Source organism: Homalodisca vitripennis, chromosome 3 (genome assembly GCF_021130785.1).
Source record: "Homalodisca vitripennis isolate AUS2020 chromosome 3, UT_GWSS_2.1, whole genome shotgun sequence".
Taxonomy (NCBI): Eukaryota; Metazoa; Arthropoda; class Insecta; order Hemiptera; family Cicadellidae; genus Homalodisca; species Homalodisca vitripennis.
This window is the reverse complement of record NC_060209.1, coordinates 122,227,596-122,245,454: the sequence shown is the minus strand read 5'-3', so window position 1 is coordinate 122,245,454 and position 17,859 is coordinate 122,227,596. Positions and strand designations below refer to the sequence as shown.

Sequence of the window (17,859 nt, the reverse complement as noted above, 5' to 3'; positions counted from 1 at the left end):
AATATACCCCAGCAATAAGGGGGTCCAGAAGCCTCTCCAAGTAGAAGCTTACGTCTTACTTCAAGTGAGATAAGCGACTGTTTTTCCGGATACATAGCGGAAACTTGCCTTCATAATACGGACTCTACAGGGTCTCACAAAAATGCTTAACTGGCTATTACGAACTGCATTCGACTGGTGAAAATAAATAGGTAGAAGGACCAATGAAACTTTTTCGGTTTTGGCTTAGTTTAGCTGTAATCAGCCGTTTTGTATTACTTATATTGTTGCTTATTATTATTACATAAAAAAATGGTATCAATTTACAATAACGTGACCATGGAAAGGTATGTTCATTTTTTTTTCCTGAAAACTACAATTTTTCCTTAAAAAAAACAATAGTGAAGAAAAAATTCGTCGGCAACGAAAATCAAAGGAGTTACGATTTTTTGAAATCCTCTGATAACTCTGTTTTTGACAGTACCTCTGGCTGAAATGATGCTGACTAGTACGTTAATCCTGTCAACGATGCCTGCCCGCTGCGCAGTGCTGCGCACTGCTTGCTCTTTTAGAAAAAAAATTAACTCGAGCTTGCAAAAGTCGAATCCCAGATCACGTGATGCCCCTGCTCCTTAACCCTCAAGTGTTGTTCGACAAAATTTTGTCGGTTATTTTCCATCCTGAACGCAATAATGCCCGAAAGGCATCAATATAATACAATAATATACTTCCCCCCAGTTTATATGCACCTGTGATAATAATACTTGGCTATAAATGCCCAACCCCAGGAAAAAAGTCCATTTTCCATGGTCACGCTATTGTAAATAAATACCAAAAAAATAAAATATTTCAAGATTTCTTAAAGTTTGTTTACTTGTAGATGTTTCACTAACTCAGATATATCTACAATTTTCGAAACCTTTTTCTATTTAATCAAAAGTCGTTATGTAATAGTTTTTAAAAGTTAAATTCCGAGAAAATTAATTGATTTAAATTAAAACAAAGACCACAAACATTTGATTTAAAAAAAGATGATAATAATACTTAATTTTGAATATCGGGTGAGAAAATGGATCTCTGTGTTCCTCATCAAATTTCAAAAACATGAGGTATCGTTATAACATTCATTAAAATTACTAACTTTTTACCTTTCTTCATGCTTAAAATAATTAATTGTCTTAAAATCTAACGTGAAAATAAATAAATTTACGGCCATTTTGAACTTTAATAAATAAAAAAAATGTATTTTAGGATACAATTGGATGTTGCTTTAAATAATAATGTTTTTCAACAAATTATTAAATTATAGATTACAGCTAAACTTAACTAAATTCACAAAACATTTAGACTTATTTTGAACTTTTTTAGACACCCTGTATTTTGGTTGATATGATCAGCATTTTAATTAAGTTTACTATAGGTAATTAATTTATATCAGAAGTTTGGTGTGGTCTAACCTGCACATGCTAGCCTAAGTTAGAGTTTTAAAAAGGTAAAACCTGAATATTTCATTATCAGTTTTCCGTTATACTTCATTAAAAAAGATTATATTTTGCATCTTATAAGTAATTTTTGCATCTAGAAAATGCATTACCAAAGGTGATTTAACTTTAATTTTAACTACTCTTGTTTAAAACTGTAGTTAACTGATTTAACATTATTTGTGTTCATAAAACGTTAAATACAAGGTAAATTAAATAAAATGGGTTATCAAGCATTGTTTTCTTGGTTTTGTGGAATATAATATTAGATATGATAAAATATGATCAAGTATTGGAAATATATACAGAATGTTTACAATACAAAACAATGTCTTCTCTCTCATTTGTCCATTTGGATTTGGTAGTTTCTTAGGTTAAATCTATCTCTAAGCCATTCTTGGAATTCTAGTATAAATATCCATCCATTTGCATCCATAGTTTCTTCAGATTGTTAAAAAAAGAAAAAAATGCATTACAGAACTTTGAAGGACGTCATCCGAGTCCCTTAACACGAGGCTTCTCTATATTTTCAACTTTGCAGATACTTGCTTAGTGCTGCTGCGTGTTGAATGAAAAATGAAAGAAAAGATTACTCTTGGCTAGAATGTAATGACAGTACTGTAATGATAGAACCTCAGTTTGAAATGCTGTGTAATAAACCATTTACTTTAGATGCAGTTGAAAAATTGTCCCATACTGACACAATTCTGAGAATTTTATTTATTTTTAGGAAGATATTCTTGTTCTCATAATTGTTTTATGGCTATCAACCCAACGCGTTTCACAATAGCGTAATTGGTAAAATTAGGACTTTAGCTGATACGTTAAAAATAACAATTTCTTTTATAATCCTGAGTGCATTTCTAAACACTGTGAACTTAATTGACTTTGAGAGGGAGGGGTAAGTTCAGATACAAAACGTTCTACGAACACCTTTTTTTGACTTACAGACACTGCTTCTTTAGTGTTTGAAACATCTACACTGCATCCGTTATAGCCAACTCTTACGCAGAGTTTCGGATCCAATCCCATTTTTGTCACAAACTTCAATACGGTTCTGCCTTGAAACTTCTACAGACAGAATCTGAAGGTTGTAGCTCAGCCTCTGAGTAATTGAAATTGACCTTGTGAGTGTAAAAGAAGCAACAAAATCCTCACACCATCGTTATGTACAGTACTGCAGAGCCAATGTTAGTTGGGAAGTGTGCGAAATATCAGTAGTTTACACGAAAATGGTACTGTTTCGCTTAACAAAATCCGCGTTTTATTTCTGATACATGTTATTCCCCACAAATGTTAAACGTTCATTAACAGTATGTTTACAAATGTAAGTAGCAGCTGTAATCAGCCGTTTTGTATTACTTATATTGTTGCTTATTACATAAAAAAATGGTATCAATTTACAATAACGTGACCATGGAAAGGTATGTTCATTTTTTTTCCTGAAAACTACAATTTTTCCTTAAAAAAAACAATAGTGAAGAAAAAATTTGTCGGCAACGAAAATCAAAGGAGTTACGATTTTTTGAAATCCTCTGATAAACTCTGTTTTTGACAGTACCTCTGGCTGAAATGATGCTGACTAGTACGTTAATCCTGTCAACGATGCCCTGCCCGCTGCGCAGTGCTGCGCACTGCTTGCTCTTTTAGAAAAAAAAAAATTAACTCGAGCTTGCAAAAGTCGAATCCCAGATTCACGTGATGCCCCTGCTCCTTAACCCTCAAGTGTTGTTCGACAAAATTTTGTCGGTTATTTTCCATCCTGAACGCAATAATGCCCGAAAGGCATCAATATAATACAATAATATACTTCCCCCCCAGTTTTATATGCACCTGTGATAATAATACTTGGCTATAAATGCCCAACCCCAGGAAAAAAGTCCATTTTCCATGGTCACGCTATTGTAAATAAATACCAAAAAAATAAAATATTTCATTTCAAGATTTCTTAAAGTTTGTTTACTTGTAGATGTTTCACTAACTCAGATATATCTACAATTTTCGAAACCTTTTTCTATTTAATCAAAAGTCGTTATGTAATAGTTTTTAAAGTTAAATTCCGAGAAAATTAATTGATTTAAATTAAAACAAGACCACAAACATTGATTTAAAAAAAGATGATAATAATACTTAATTTTGAATATCGGGTGAGAAAATGGATCTCCTGTGTTCCTCATCAAATTTCAAAAACATGAGGTATCGTTATAACATTCATTAAAATTACTAACTTTTTACCTTTCTTCATGCTTAAAATAATTAATTGTCTTAAAATCTAACGTGAAAATAATAAATTACGGCCATTTTGAACTTTAATAAATAAAAAAATGTATTTTAGGATACAATTGGATGTTGCTTTAAATAATAATGTTTTTCAACAAATTATTAAATTATAGATTACAGCTAAACTTAACTAAATTCACAAAACATTTAGACTTATTTTGAACTTTTTTAGACACCCTGTATTTTGGTTGATATGATCAGCATTTTAATTAAGTTTACTATAGGTAATTAATTTATATCAGAAGTTTGGTGTGGTCTAACCTGCACATGCTAGCCTAAGTTAGAGTTTTAAAAGGTAAAACCTGAATATTTCATTATCAGTTTCCGTTATACTTCATTAAAAAAGATCTATATTTGCATCTTATAAGTAATTTTTGCATCTAGAAAATGCATTACCAAAGGTGATTTAACTTTAATTTTAACTACTCTTGTTTAAAACTGTAGTTAACTGATTTACATTATTTGTGTTCATAAACGTTAAATACAAGGTAAATTAAATAAAATGGTTATCAAGCATTGTTTTCTTGGTTTTGTGGAATATAATATTAGATATGATAAAATATGATCAAGTATTGGAATATATACAGAATGTTTACAATACAAAACAATGTCTTCTCTCTCATTTGTCCATTTGGATTTGGTAGTTTCTTAGGTTAATCTATCTCTAAGCCATTCTTGGAATTCTAGTATAAATATCCATCCATTTGCATCCATAGTTTCTTCAGATTGTTAAAAAAAGAAAAAAATGCATTACAGAACTTTGAAGACGTCATCCGAGTCCTTAACACGAGGCTTCTCTATATTTTCAACTTTGCAGATACTTGCTTAGTGCTGCTGCGTGTTGAATGAAAAATGAAAGAAAGATTACTCTTGGCTAGAATGTAATGACAGTACTGTAATGATAGAACCTCAGTTTGAAATGCTGTGTAATAAACCATTTACTTTAGATGCAGTTGAAAAATTGTCCCATACTGACACAATTCTGAGAATTTTATTTATTTTTAGGAAGATATTCTTGTTCTCATAATTGTTTTATGGCTATCAACCCAACGCGTTTCACAATAGCGTAATTGGTAAAATTAGACTTTAGCTGATACGTTAAAAATAACAATTTCTTTTATAATCCTGAGTGCATTTCTAACACTGTGAACTTAATTGACTTTGAGAGGGAGGGGTAAGTTCAGATACAAAACGTTCTACGAACACCTTTTTTTGACTTACAGACACTGCTTCTTTAGTGTTTGAAACATCTACACTGCATCCGTTATAGCCAACTCTTACGCAGAGTTTCGGATCCAATCCCATTTTTGTCACAAACTTCAATACGGTTCTGCCTTGAACTTCTACAGACAGAATCTGAAGGTTGTAGCTCAGCCTCTGAGTAATTGAAATTGACCTTGTGAGTGTAAAAGAAGCCAACAAAATCCTCACACCATCGTTATGTACAGTACTGCAGAGCCAATGTTAGTTGGGAAGTGTGCGAAATATCAGTAGTTTACACGAAAATGGTACTGTTTCGCTTAACAAAATCCGCGTTTTATTTCTGATACATGTTATTCCCCACAAATGTTAAACGTTCATTAACAGTATGTTTACAAATGTAAGTAGCATTTGACTTGGCACATTTTAGGCGGGTCTCTTACTGTATATTACCACTATCAATCATAAACGCAGTAGAACATAAACATTCCCATCATTTTACAATGGGTTATTATCAAGTTCAGAAAGACTACCATCATACCTTCTTAATGGAATATTCTTTCCTTTGTTTAAAATTATTGTCTTCACAACAGGGATTAGATGAGATCTATCCTCTAGAACGTATTTTTTCTTGTTGTTGAAAAAAGTACAAGTAGTTGTATTGTAATTTTGCAATACTTTTTTAAGTAACTAATATTTCCGCCATGCTATGCCTGTTTGGAGAATATGTAAACAAATAAACACTTTTTTAATGGCATAGCAGTGTTGCATAAATTTAATTTATATAATACAAATCCAAACGTTTTAGTAACTCCATTTAAAAAAAATGTAATGAAAAACTTTTAAAATAATGAAAAGAGTAACAAAATAGCCTACAGAACGCAACGAGAATATGAATAAAACAAATTAATGAATGCAAACTCACAACGGTACAAAACTAAATCCATGATCATACCCCTGACATGACGAATAATTGTAGCTACTTAAAAAAGTAAATTTCTAAGTGTAGTAATTATTTAGAAGGTTTCTGTTTTACTTCTAATCATTCGGAAATGGCCTGTCCCCCCCTCTCTCTCTTCCCTCACCCTCACCCCATCATTGCTTAGTAATAGAATACAGGAGAACTTTATGATCAGTTAACGTCGGTATTCTACTCGATGCTAACTAACTACTCTCCACTACCCTCTGCGGATGTGGAGGACAAAACTATCCGCCGCACCGCATACATTTTCAAAATGATGGCGAAATATGAAGTTGTGACAGCGTTACCAACTTAGTTATTATTGCTGATTCAAAGAAGTGTTTGTGGTTTAATATCAGATATTTATTACCTGTAGTTCCAAAATTTTTCCATCGTGTTATCCAATCTAAGGTGAGACTTGCAGTATGTATTTCCTCTCACATTACCAAGCCACACGTCATAGCCAGCCTCAACCAGCATGATAGCTGCAACATTGTATTAATGATGTTATTAAACTTAAGGTGATACTTGCAGAAGGTGTTTCGTCCTATATTACCAAGCCACACGTCATAGCCGGCCTCAACCAGCATGATAGCTGCAACATTGTATTAATGATGTTATTAAACTTAAGCTGAGACTTGCTGTAGGTATTTCCTCTCACATTACCAAGCCACACGTCATAGCCGGCCTCAACCAACATGATAGCTGCAACAATGTATTAATGGTGTTATTAAACTTAAGGTGATACTTGCAGAAGGTGTTTCATCTTATATTACCAAGCCACACGTCATAGCCAGCCTCAACGAGCATGATAGCTGCAACAATGTATTAATGGTGTTATTAAACTTAAGGTGATACTTGCAGAAGGTGTTTCATCTTATATTACCAAGCCACACGTCATAGCCAGCCTCAACGAGCATGATAGCTGCAACAATGTATTAATGGTGTTATTAAACTTAAGGTGATACTTGCAGAAGGTGTTTCATCTTATATTACCAAGCCACACGTCATAGCCAGCCTCAACGAGCATGATAGCTGCAACAATGTATTAATGGTGTTATTAAACTTAAGGTGGTACTTGCAGAAGGTGTTTCGTCTTACATTACCAAGCCACACGCCATATTCGGCCTCAACCAGCATGATAGCTGCAACAATGTATTGATAACACTACGTTTCGAGATCTGCAATCTGATCTCTTCTTCAGGTAAAGAACTAACCTAATACATAATTACAAAGTAGGTTAAAATAAACAAATCTTACCAAAGCGTTCTGGCACGCCTAAGTCAGGAATCACAACCTACATGTTGTTTGTCAACTTCACTAACTCTATAAACATGAACTTAATAAAAAACTATACAAAACACTAATCATTAAAACTTAACTACGGAATGCAGGTCACAACACGTCTTCACTCGTCTACTAACCACCTACGACTGACCAGAGGGACTAGTCAATGGTAATCGTCACGGCTGGCTAAAAAAAGATGGCGGAAATAAAAGGGAAGGGGGGCAGGAATGGGCTGTTTCGTTATTATTGGTTCATGCGAGATGAACTTCTTAAAACCATATTGTGACTCCGCATTGGTTTATTACAAATATCTGATCCGTTTGATACTTTTGGTTTTCTCTTTAGTTCATTTTTTAGAATTGGCAACCAAAGCGGCCTAATCTCGACTGATGGTTGACTGATTGGTCGGTCTGCCAATTTAATGTATGTTGCCTCAATTAATTTCCTTTTGAAGAAATGTGGTTCCCGATGTATTATGTTGGCTTCATCCCAATTCATATGATGGTCTTCGGACCAACAATGGTGTGCAATTTTTGACTTTTCTGTGAGACCCTTTCTCGTGTTTTCTTTGTGCTCTTTTATCCTTACGTTTAGTGGTCTTTTTGTCTCGCCTATGTATTCCCTATTGCAACTACATTTTATACTGTAAACACAGTTTTTGGAATCCTGTGTGCCATTTTTTGGTTTTGTTTTTACGAGACTTTGTCTAAGAGTGTTGTGTGTTTTAAACGCGGTTCTAATGTTGTACTTTCTACCTACTCTTCTAATTTTCTCTGATAATCCCGGCACATAAGGGATTGACATAAACGCAAATTTATCACAATTCTGTTTTTCTGACTCAGGAATGATTCTTCTGGTTCGTTTGCACTTATTTATTACTAATTGAGGGTATCCATTGCTTCTGAGATCCGATTCAATTTTCTTAAATTCTGCTTTTAGTCCATCCTTATCTGAGCACAAGCTCTTTGCTCTATCAAACAACGAGTAGGCTACTCCTTCTTTGACAGATTTTTGATGGTTGGATTGATAATTTAACTATTTTCCTGTGTGTGTTATCTTTTGAAAAACAGTTGTCTTAAGGACATCCCTATCTCTTAATACACACACATCCAAAAAGGGAAGCTTGTTTTGGACTTCCACTTCCATTGTGAGGCGGATGGAAGGAGAAATACTATTAATGTGATTAAAAAAATTGTTTAATTCAATGTCTCCATGAGAAAAAATAACAAAGGTATCATCCACATACCTCCGCCAAATCTTCGGTTTGGACTGAGCTGAAGCCAAAGCTTTTCGCTCAAATTCCTCCATAAAGATATTGGCGAAAATAGGAGACAGTGGAGAACCCATTGCCATCCCCTCATCTTGACGGTAAATTTTACCCTCTAACTCAAAATAATTGCATTGAGTGCATAGTTCTAACAGTTCCATAATTACTGGCACGGGAAGTTTAGTTCTATCCTTTAATGTTTGGTCTTCTCTGAGACGTGATTTAATAATTCCGAGAGTTTCTGGAACTGGTACATTTGTAAATAGACTTTCGACATCAAAACCTACCAGTTTATCAGTTTCAGTCAACTTTAGGGATTTTGATGTCCTATATTCTTGTTTCACTGAACGATGGCAAATGTCCGGAAAAATCCTGTTTCCTTCACAATCCTTCCATCGTCAAAAATAACCTTCAAACAAAGAATGTATTAATGGTGTTATTAAACTTAAGCTGAGACTTGCTGTAGGTAGGTATTTCCTCTCACATTACCAAGCCACACGTCATAGCCAGCCTCAACCAGCATGATGGATGCTGTTAGAAGAGTTTGGGTTCTTTCAGTTGCTATCTTATATTATTAATAATCCGTATTTCGATTTATTTTGCTTTCCTACGTAATATTATTTGTAATTAATTAACCAAAGCGAGCGAAGGGACTAAAGAAATTGAATATGATCCGTAGTTTAGTAGATTTAGGATATATAAATGTTTTTGGTTGTAGGCTATTCCCGAATTGACAATAACACAATATTCAGTAAAACCTGAATGAAACTCATTTTCTAACATTATATCCTGTCCTGACCCCCCCTGGCGTGTCTTGCTAGTTGGCATGCATCTGTCCAGCAAGCATGTGAGTACTACTGTCAAACCTCAACTCTAAAATACCTGACCTTCGAGTATTATGTGCACGAGTGTTGGAGATCGTATAACAATGAATAATTTAATTTGAATGGATTGACTAATTGTTGAAGGTACTGACCCAGTTCCTTTTGAGTGCCTCGCAGTACCCAGCAGGCTGAGGAACAGAGGATGCCGTGTTGCAGAAGCACCGGGGGTCTCCTTGGTCCCGACTGCCTCATGATCCTGTGCAGTGTAAGCACATAGCCATCCTCTGTTATCACCTGATGTTGTTGGGATACAAACCCGTGGGTCTCGATCAGCTCCATCTGACAGAGAGTTCGAATTCGATGATAAAATTTACTCAACACAAATACATAAAAGTGTACCATGTAATAAACATAAATGTGTAAACAAACGTTTAGTAATATTGTGTTAGCCTATATCCACGAAAAATAGAGTAATTCTGTAAATAACAAACAAATCTGTATAAATAAATTGTATGTGTCTAAATACAAAAACAATCATTCCACTTTTTTTGTAAAATGAGTTAAATATAAATTATTCAAAGATACAGATAAAATAACATTGTTTTACTTTAAGCATTAAAAGCAAATTTTTGATTTTTTTAAAGGTTTGAGATGGTGGTAACTCAGTTTCAAAATAATACAATTATATTTCAGTTCTTAAACATCGCACAATGTTAAAAAAAAAGTGTTTAAGAATTCGCGAATCATTTATATAGACCCTCTTTTTTATTGTTTATAGATATTTCGTAAGGATTGAAGGTGCAATCTTTTGAGAAGGGGCAATCAATGATATATTAGAACTACAACCGGACATGGTAATTTACCTCCCGTTACTCCTGAGTGATTCCAACCAAACATGCCACGGAATAGTAACTGTACTTAAATATGTCTAGCAGAACATCTTAATTCAATCCATCTATCTCCATCCAACTACAAGTTTCAATGTAGCGACCGTTACAATTTGTACAAACACGTTAGTTTTGTCTGTTTTGAAATGTAAAATATTTAATTAAATGTTTTAAAATGGTCTAGTTTCATAATGATTCACAATTTTCAAAGTTATGAACCCTGGTCTAAAGAGAAAAATTAAGTGTTGCATAACAGTTCATGTTTCAAAACCACATGTGATTATAACAAAGTATTTAGATTTCCTGTTAATTTAAAATTTCCAAACTGTGACCTTCTATATTTTTGACAATAACATATTAATACAAGCTATTAATATATCAATATCAAAACTACTAATGTTTGTAATTCTGATATTAAATAAATATATTAGCTGCGCACGTAATATAAAAATGCCTTTCTTCCGACTGGGACGTAAAAAAATTAATTATCTTAAGACTAATGACCTTTCCCAGAAAAAAAGGTTCACTCATGGCTGGTGTTTATTTATACCTTCCAGTTGAATCTATACTGGTACAGCATAAACTGACGTGTCATTTAAAATATCTGGGCAACCCTATGGATGTCCACGAGCGGTAGGCCTACATCACTAACCGCAAACGTCGAGATACGAGCGTAGAAGGATGGATCGATAGGTCTAGTTTACTGCGGAGAAGTTTGTTTAAATTATCTACATGTACTGAACACGTGTTAATTCATTACTGTGAGTTACTTTGATGACGAGCATTTTTGGATATCAAGATATGTTTATCCAAATCAAAATCTTTGGTTATGAAACCGTCTGACACTGATGGTTGACCCAATATCTTAAATTAAATTCTTAAAATTGGGTCTTTAGTAGAAGATAACAATATACTTACGACCTTAAACGACACATTTAACATGTGCCGCTATCTACGCGTCGGTGAACAGAACTATATTTATCAACACAATCTCTGCCACTCATTTACTATATGGACGCAAACTCAATTTTCTTTTAAAGTCAGTCAAAACTTAATTAATGTTTAGCCTTGGAATATCTAAATGTGTTGTTAATTGTGTCCCTATATTGACCAAACAGTGCAATTTGTTCTTAATTTGTTAAAATTTCTTTTACGTCTAAAATATAAATTAATGTATCCCGGTTTATTGTAAAAATAAGCTAACTGGTAAAACAGATTGTGAGTTCTTTAAAATAGAAAAAACCTGTCATTCGTATGAAGTCTATATGAGGACGCAGGTGGGACAAATGCTGCCTTGGTGTTGGCAGTGTAATCTCAGACGAAAGGTCAGCACGACGGTGACCCCGACCTTGGGCATGTGCAGACAGGACCTACCTTATCAGGAGGTGGAGGATACTTAGACTTGTGATTATCTATTAATGATTAGAAAATACATTTGGTTAACGTACCAGAAACTTTCATACTTAACTAGCAAGTCATCGTTTGTGTTTACAAGTTCCATCAAGTGAAGCATAGGTTTAATGACATCTTCGCTTGTGGCTTGTTTGCCACATTGTCTGATGAGTAAATTAATACTTTGGCCGAGTCACACGGAAATTTTTCTTAAACAACCAGCAGTCAACGCAATATCAATTTAAAGTTGATTATGAAGACGATACAGACATTAAAGCAAGGAGAAATAATGAGCCAAAATACTACACTACATTGCACAATCATGGTAAATTGATTTTGTTCTGTCTTGATGTAAATATATTAATAATATTCCTTATCAGTATAGGCAAAGAGTAGTAAATTCGTGTTTTAGTGAAAGGCTACAGATTTTTTTAAATATTTATTTTGCTATGTAAATAAAGTTATAATTTGAACTGAACCTTGGAAGACGGGGTGGTTCCCCTCAGAGCAGCTCCTGAAACAAATGTCCCAATGACTGCTGGAGAGCAGAAGCATTAGTGTATTACAGAAAAGTTATTATTTATGTAACGTATACATATGTTTTACTACCAGTTACCCGCGTCTTCGCACGCAATTTCACAATTTCTAGAACACCAATTATGTCTAAATTAAACCACCAATGATTTTCAAAGTCCCCGTAAACCAGATATTAATAACAGCTTATTCCAGTCCTTATCCAGTGAATGATTCAATATTCTGTGACTGTGTCCCTATTTCTATCATTCGGCTGTAAACTGTAGGAGTGAGCAAGCATGGAATATACCCGAGGAACCTTGAACGACTAAAGAAATATTCATGCTCATGAATTATCAACTGCCCTACTGAAATTTCCATCATGTGAGATAATTATTTTATGTGTTATAGTTAATTGGTACAATGAAATCGGTATCTTTTTTCAACATCTTATTTAACTAGAATGCTATAATACTAACAGTATAAATATTGGTATTCCATACTAAGAGTATAAATATTGGTACTCCCGCCGTAATCTTACAATTTCATCTCAGTATGGATTTATGTCAGCATAATCGGTATGTCAGTCTTGGAATGCAATGCATCTAAGTTACTTGTGAATGGAAGACCGGTTTTGTTTCTAAATACTATTTCATTATTAGCGCAAGCGTTTCAAATGGTACTTCGCCTATGATATCGTATCTTGCCTCCTAAAACCATTAACGTCATAAGTAAAAAATATTGTATTTATTTGGTCTTCAGTATTTTACTGTAATCATATTGTGATGACCAACTTTCGTTGGAAACATTAAATATTGATTAATATTAAATGTAAACTGTCTGGTTGATACAAAATTTTATTAAAATTGGATTTTACACATTTCCAATATAAACTAATCTCGTAGTTGAATGATTTTTAACGATCCAGCTTTACACTTATTAAGTTTCTTTAACTTCTTATACATGCATTGAGAGTGTAAATGTCACAGAAGAAAAGTCTTAAATTAGAAAAGAAAAATGTTAATTTCCAAGGCAGGAACAATAAAATTTGGATGTCCTTCATTGTTCAAACATTCACTCCGATATCTCGCTCTAGTAACCTCAAATTATGGATCACCCACACTGTTGATAATGTTGTACTAAAGATTAATCCTATTCATTTCGCACCAGGAACCACAAACATTTAATATTGTCGGTGATGTTGGACTATAATTTTATTCTCGGCAAAACCCACGAACATCTGAATTCTCTTCACTTTCGGTGGTATTGGACTAGAATTTCATTCCCAACATTTTGCATTAGAACCACGAATACTTGAGTATTCAATATCGGTGGTATAGGACTAGAATTTAATTCCCGGAATTTTGCACCTGGAACCACAATCGCTCTATTCAATGTCGGTGGTATAGGACTAGAATTTCATGTATTCAATGTTGGTGGTATAGGACTATAATTTTATTCCCGGCATTTTGCATCTAGAACCACAATCACTCGAATATTCAATGTCGGTGGTATATTGACTAGAATTTCATGTATTCAATGTTGGTGGTATAGGACTATAATTTTATTCCCGGCATTTTGCACCTGGAGCCACAATCATTCGAGTATTCAATGTCGGTGGTCTAGGATTAGAATGTTGTTCCCGGCATTTCACGCCAGGAAGCACAAATATTCGAATAGTCTTCACTTTGATATTAGACTAAAATTTCATTCTCAGTATTTTGTAACAGAAAACAGAAACCACTACTACTTTAATGTCCTCTAGTGTTGATGTTGGATACAAATTATATTCCCAAGATAACAGTAACCACACATAGCAAATGCAAATATTTTGAAGAGGCACAACTGATAACTAGGTACAGTAGAACCCCTCATATCCGGCCTCGGTTTTACCGCACCTCGGTTTATCCGGCCACTTCCCGGAAGCCAATATCGAAATTTATTTACCACGGCTTGCAGACGCGCAGTTGCACGCACTAGTCTCCCACGACTCCTGCGTTATTTTTGTGTATCTATTTGTTTACATTTTCCTGTGTTGTCCTCAGTTGAGCTAATAGGTTTAACCTGTAAACAGTTCGTTGATTATTTCCAGTGCGGTTAGTACAGTACAGTACAATTGTTTTGTTTCGTCAAGTGCTGTGTACTGTAGGTTGGTTTATCCGGCCGAATCGTTATCCGGCCAGGGGCTCGGTCCCGTGGTGGCCGGATATGAGGGGTTCTACTGTATTTAGATTTTTACAGTAATTTTCTTAAACTTACATATTTGCTCGGCGTGGTTACAAACCATCTTGTGTTCGTCCAATTCTTAATTAAATTCAAAATAAGGCACAACTGGATCTCCTAATTTCAACATTGTATCGAATGACGCGTCTGTTTGCAGTCTAAATTTAAACTGATTATTTCAAATTGCATAACCATGTAAATGAAAATTTAATTAATGTAATTAACGTTTTATTAGTTAGGTTGTGAGCAATTAGTTGTTATTGTTGTAGTTAATTATGATTGTATACACGATAATGTTTAGAACATTCGTGAATAATTGTATAATTTGATGTAGGCCTATGCGTTTCTTGTGGAAACCAGTTTTAGTGTATATAACTCCTAAAATTAAATCACTGGTAACTCTAAACGTCACAAATTGTAATTGTGAAGCTAAAACGGGATCTTAGTTTTTACGCGTACATGGACAATCTCATGATTATTATACCCTCTGGAAGACGGCAACTTAACTGTAAGGCCAGATTTGTTGAGGGTTGTACAGAGAGCCGAGTCAATTTGCACTGTACCAAAAATGTTCGATTTTCACTATTTATGGAGTCGACTTGCGAGTATTTATAAAGCGGTAAAGACACCAAACAAGAGTTTCCAGGGCAAGATTTCAGCTTACTACACGTACAACAAAACGCCAGACACGTAAATAAATAGTTGAATCATCCAACGAGGTAAAAACATCTATTCGTCTGAAAAGGGCGACTTTGCCTGTTTCGTTATCTGTGGTTATAAGTGAGCAAAGATAAAAAAGACCTATGGAGAAAGAAAATTAAGGATAGACTAAGTCAGCACTACCAGCTTCATATCTGGGAAAGTACAATGCGATTTTGTACCAGTGCACTGGCTTTACTATTAACCCTTTCAGACTACACCCAGAAATGTAATTAAACCATATTTTGTATAGTATACATTTACATAGTTTGGTATAAATGTTCGTTTAACGTTTTCATTCTCATTTCTGTAAAAATAATTCATATAGGTAATAAACTTAATAAATATAATTAATATTTATATATTTTATATATATTAAAATATGTGCGTTATTAAGTTTATTACCTATATGAATTATTTTTACAGAAATGAGAATAGAAACGTTAAATGAAAATTTTTACTATACTATGTAAATGTATGCTATACAAAATATGGTTTAATTACATTTCTGGGTGAAGTCTGAAAGGATTAATAGTAAAGCCAGTGCACTGGTACAAAATCGCATATATATATATATATATATATATATATATATATATATATATATATACATAACATGACATAAATTAATTACTTTAAATATTTTGATTAAAAGGGGTGTTGTAAGAGTGTTAATATATAAGTTTTTACGTACTAAGATAATTTTACAGAATTGAAAAGCAATTATTCAGAACATGTTATATGAAAATGAGCCCTGCTTTGCAGAGGTCCTGTAAGTGAGGTCCCGTTATAGTAAGTAAGATTTATTGCAAATAAAAACAATTTATATAATATATATATAAATTAAAAAAGTATGTTGTACAAGTTTTAGCAGTATATAAAATTATCTATTGTGATATAAGTACAACAAGTACAAGGACACTTTTTACTGTAGCATATAATGACATTTTGGCTAAATTAGTTAGATAAACTCGAAAACACCGAACATCACACCATAAACAAATCATGAGGTGTTTGAAACCTTTAACCCTCTCCTGAACCCTTTACACTCATCAATAAAATATCCAAAACAGCAATATCAATAAATATGTGTTAGACAGCTGGAACAAGAAAACAGATCAAACGTGAATGCGGAATTGCCGGAACTGAATATACCTACTTATCATCGATTAATGTCTACTGCTATCTTTTATAATTTAGGAGCTGAAGCCCAGTAGTTATTGTAAAACATCTTGTGTGTCACCGTGTAGATTCCAGAATGGCTTAGACTTACGATTCGGTCCAATTTAAATTGCTTATTAATTAATTGTTTATTTTGGAATGTTTGAAATTGGATCCGGCAGACAACGCTATGACACGTAATACAAAGTGAATTGATACTTGTTAACACTTTCAGATGAAGTTCATCAATATATATATATATATATATATATATATATATATATATATATATATATATGAACTAGTAGTTACCTTGACTTCGCACGCAATATCCTGTTGAAAAACAGGACATTAAATTTGCACGTATTCTTTTTATATGGCATTCTAAACATTCCTGAGATAATTGATAGTCGCTTAATATATATGTGCTGCATTCATTACCACAATTAATATTAGAAATGTAAACAAATAAAAGCATGCTTTTAATATAAATATAATTTTTTACGTGTCGTTTTTATAAAAGTATAATTAATCAATGACAATAAACAACGGATAATTGCCAATATAGTTTAAGGAAAACAGGTACATATACATATGGTTCCTTAAAAACCATTAATAAAACATTTGATTTTTTCTGGTATTAACTTAATGTTGCTACTCGTATGTTCTTCTCTTAACTTCTCGTCTCAGAGAAAGATAAAATAATCTAACTTGAGAAACTCGTTCGTTGTACTAATACATATATTATCAGAACACATTAATTATTTATGTTGTTTTTACACATTTATCTACTTTTTATGACTACTTTGCTAGAATGATGAAGTAATTATTCGTATTAATAAACATGCACGATGTTTAGTATACATTACTTTTAGCACATAATTAACAATAAGTTTACAACCAATCATTGCAAAAGAAAACCATAAAAACTTAAAACTGCACTAAAGAACTTATTGTGAATTAATGGGGGTTTAGTTTTTCGTCCTGTTCCTGCTTCATGCTATGTATATTTACAATTACTCACTTAGGTTCTCAATACAATAACATAAATTAACGCCTTTAACATATTTGTATTAAAAGGAACGTTGTAAGAGTGTTTATATATTTTAAATGTATGGAATACGTATAATATATATATATATGTATGTATATATATATATATATATGTATATATATATATATATATATATATATATATTCTTTTGTACTTGTGTATGTCACTGAAATCCTTTTAAACGGCTGGACTAATTATTATGACTTTTTGTGTCTTCATGTGGATTCCATACAGTATACTGATTACTGACGAACATTTGTACAGCCTGTTTTTTTAGAAACTGGACGCCGCGCCGAGAGTCTATAGGTGAAATGAAATTCATGTCTTGTGCATATGTCTAAGATATGGCTATTGGTGCTGACGAAACTTTTAATTATGATGTATACAATATAGTTTATTATTAAGGAAGGAAGTTAAACTGATGATAAAACATGTCTTTTGTGTTACTTTACGAATGCAATATCAAGTTCTACAGTATGTACATGGGATATGATTGATAGCTGACGTAGACTTCCTGAAAAAGTTCCCAGGATACATGATATCCAATACGGATTATTTGCGTATGTTCCTGAGATATACTTAGTTTGAAGTTTATTTTTGACGATGGAGGGATTGTGAAGGAAACAGGAATGTTACGGACATTTTCCATCG

At 33.2% G+C, this 17,859-nt stretch overlaps 1 protein-coding gene across 2 annotated transcripts in view; it reads right to left on the bottom strand.

Moving 5' to 3' along the window:
- The window catches only part of LOC124357466 (lipase 1-like), a 49,207-nt gene that overhangs the window by 11,806 nt on the left and 19,542 nt on the right, over positions 1-17,859 (bottom strand). For both annotated transcript variants that reach the window (XM_046809294.1, XM_046809293.1), the window contains exons 2-3: positions 9,432-9,618; positions 6,272-6,386 (exon numbers count right to left, since the gene is read on the bottom strand). In XM_046809294.1, coding sequence (XP_046665250.1) covers positions 6,272-6,386; positions 9,432-9,618 — 302 coding nt within the window. The remainder of the gene's footprint in view (positions 1-6,271; positions 6,387-9,431; positions 9,619-17,859) is intronic.